Source organism: Gadus macrocephalus, chromosome 20, assembly GCF_031168955.1.
Source record: "Gadus macrocephalus chromosome 20, ASM3116895v1".
In the NCBI taxonomy this organism is placed as follows: Eukaryota; Metazoa; Chordata; class Actinopteri; order Gadiformes; family Gadidae; genus Gadus; species Gadus macrocephalus.
The window spans coordinates 11,065,231-11,068,360 of record NC_082401.1 but is presented as its reverse complement, the minus strand read 5'-3'; the positions used below and the strand labels follow the sequence as shown (position 1 = coordinate 11,068,360).

Sequence of the window (3,130 nt, the reverse complement as noted above, 5' to 3'; positions counted from 1 at the left end):
ACACCTTTTGGGCATGTTCTCAGATTATGAAACACGGGTGTGCGAATGTGTTTTGCACCAACTGCGCTGCAATAATTGTAGCAAAAGGATTTGTGCACCTGTAACACAGATTAGCGTACTCGTAGACCCTATTTTGTGTTTACAATGGTATAAAAAATATTTATATTTTTTTTACGACTACAAATGTACTGTTACACATTTGTGACTTTAGAGTACACATGCAAAATAAATATATACGACTTCAAATTTACTGTGACTTTAGTGTACGCATTCAAATTCTGCAGTTACAGGTGCTAAAGACTTTTGCTACAATAATACCTTCATAGAACTTGCCATTGTGGACCTGGTCCGAGCAAACAATGCAATCCGTCTCAACCAGCTACAGCAACAAATACTTGCAGATAGAGAAGTATTCAATAACATAGAGCGAGTGAGCATTTCCAATATCAGACGCATCATGGTAAAGCACCAAATTACCATGAAGCAATTGTACAGGGTCCCATTTGAGAGAAACAGTGTCAGGGTCAAAGGACTTCGACGTGAACATGTACAGGTAAGTGTTACAGTCCTTTACATTTACAATACAGTATTGGTGTCATCCAGTTACAGCTGAATATGTGCCATTGTATCAGTACCACATATACATTGTTGGTTTCCATCGGGCTGCTCTGGTCCGCAACTGGTTCACCAACCATCATCAATTTGAAGTCCTATACTTGCCCCCTTACACACCATTTCTAAACCCCATAGAAGAATTATTTTCGGCTTGGAGATGGTGCGTATATGACCGCCAACCTCATGCTCGCATGTCTCTTCTGCAGGCAATGGAACAGGCCTGCAGAGACATCAACATAGGGTCAATCCATGGATGGATTCGGCACACAAGGCAATATTTTCCCCGATGCTTAGCGGAAGAAAATATTGCTTGTGATGTTGATGAGATCCTATGGCCAGACCCCAACAGACGGCAGGGTCCATAAGCCCACCCATGCACAATTGCCATGTTTTTCTGTGTTCACAGTACAATAGGGTTTATTTATTTATTTTTGCTCAAACTGTATTTACTGCACTGTAATGTACAGTAGAGCAATATACAGTATTTAGTCATTCTTTTGGTTGTGGTGAAAACGTGCCCTCTGTGGTGCTGAATAAAAACAGTGAACATGAAAGACTGCAGTGTTTTATATAAAGTAGACCAATGTGTTGCTGCTGATCTGAAAGTGTATTCATATGATGCAAGTGTGTTTCATTTTGACATCAGAGTGCCATTTTTACAAAGAATTGTTAGGTTTCGATAGCCGAGTTTCAATTTGACATAGATGTGAATGGTTTATTTCCCAGTGTTGTTATCTTATTTGCTTGTGTGTTGAGTTTTGACACAACAAGCCAAATTTTGCAAAACGTGTTCAAGCGATTGAAAAAAACTGTAACATGTTTAAGGTTATGTTATGTTTTGAGCATCGGTACATTGAAAATATCACACAAATAAGCAATCAAATAGACAATTGTATTAGGTCCCATTATGCAGATGGTTTGCAGTAATAGAATATGACTGCAGCATTTTCTTTTTTTCTGCAGCAATAGATGAAGTACTTTATTTTATTGTTAACAATCTCTTCACTATACTCAATGTAATTTAGATATTTAGAATGCCCATGTTGGTTGATAGCTCATTTACAGTTGAAGTATCTCAAAACAAATATAAATGGTAACATGAACACCTTTTTAGCTCATTTATATTTTCACTTTCACAGTCACCCCCTTATCAGCAATACCCATATCAGAACAATAGCCAAACCTCTTTTAACATAAGCCACCAGCACAAATCAGGTGCTTTGAAGTCCACGTTGTGGTACACATTGATACACAAAGTTCTATTGTACAGGGGGCCTCTGTTCCATGTTGCTCTGTCAGGAATTTGAACAAAAGGGTCATGTATTCTTTGGGTGTGGGGTCAGGTATAAAAGCAAGAGAGACACACAGATGAAACTGTGCAATCACTTTGGGCCAATACACAACCAACTGCAATCATGACTATGGGCAAGGTGGGAAGTAATTTGAAATGTTTCATCAAACTGGTGTTTGGTTAATGTAATACACATCTGAAATACACTGCTTTAAGATAGTGACCTCTTTGGAAATTCTTTTCAGATTATCTTCTACGAGGACAAGAACTTCCAGGGCCGCTCCTATGAGACCAGCAATGACTGTTCCGACATGACCTCCTTCCTGAGCAAGTGCCACTCCTGCAGGGTGGAGAGCGGCTGCTTCATGGTCTACGACCGCTCCAGCTACATGGGAAACCAGTACTTTGTTAGAAGGGGCGAGTACTCTGACTACCAGCGTATGGGCATGAGCGATTGCATCAGGTCCTGCCGCATGATCCCCATGGTAAGCGGTATTAAACATTGACTTTGAAAACACACATCCTCTTTTGTGCAAATGTATAGCCTAATTGTATTCTGTACCTTGACTAAAGTCAAACCCTAGTGCTGATTGTTTTTAATATTTACAGCTGATTGAAATGTGTCTCTCCACGTATGTTGACTTACAGCACAGAGGCCAGTTCAGGATGAAGATCTACGAGAGGGAGAACTTCGGTGGTCAGTCCAATGAGATGATGGACGACTGTGACAACATCCAGGATCGTTACCGCATGTCCGACTGCCAGTCCTGCAACGTGATGGACGGACACTGGCTGATGTACGAGCAGCCCCATTACAAGGGCAGGATGATGTACATGAGGCCCGGAGAGTACAGGAGCTTCAGCGATATGGGCATGAGCGGCCAGAGGTTCATGAGCATGAAGCGTATCATGGATTCCTGCTATTGAAGCCAGTGAATAAAATTCAGTAACTTTTAATACAGTATCACTCACTTGTAACTAGTTACTTTCTTTTGACTTTTGAAAAATTTATGTCAATGATCTTATGAATGCATGACTGGATGGCTAAACATATTTGATGGTTAGGTAGCAGCAGTTTACACCTTTTAACATATAAATACCATCATCACACCAAATACATTTATTTCCCATTATATGGTCAGAAGAATATAGTATAGTGGTGTTAAACTTAAGTACTTTGTTTGAGCCCCAAGTTGGCAGTCTTTATCAAGGCATCCTTAAATG

The 3,130-nt window shown here is 40.1% G+C and overlaps 1 protein-coding gene across 1 annotated transcript; it reads left to right on the top strand.

The window, feature by feature from the left end:
- Window positions 1-1,951: 1,951 nt before the first annotated feature.
- LOC132448369 (gamma-crystallin M3-like) lies at window positions 1,952-2,863 on the top strand. The gene is made up of 3 exons (XM_060039569.1): window positions 1,952-2,045; window positions 2,152-2,391; window positions 2,555-2,863. The coding sequence occupies exons 1-3, from the start codon at window positions 2,031-2,033 to the stop codon at window positions 2,831-2,833; spliced, it is 534 nt and encodes a 177-aa protein (XP_059895552.1). The 5' UTR covers window positions 1,952-2,030; the 3' UTR covers window positions 2,834-2,863.
- Window positions 2,864-3,130: the final 267 nt, after the last annotated feature.

Bases quoted from the DNA above. Each gene is read 5' to 3' on its own strand.
- LOC132448369 (XM_060039569.1), top strand. The intron at 2,392-2,554 runs GTAAGCGGTATT...GTTGACTTACAG, and splicing joins CCTGCCGCATGATCCCCATG to CACAGAGGCCAGTTCAGGAT.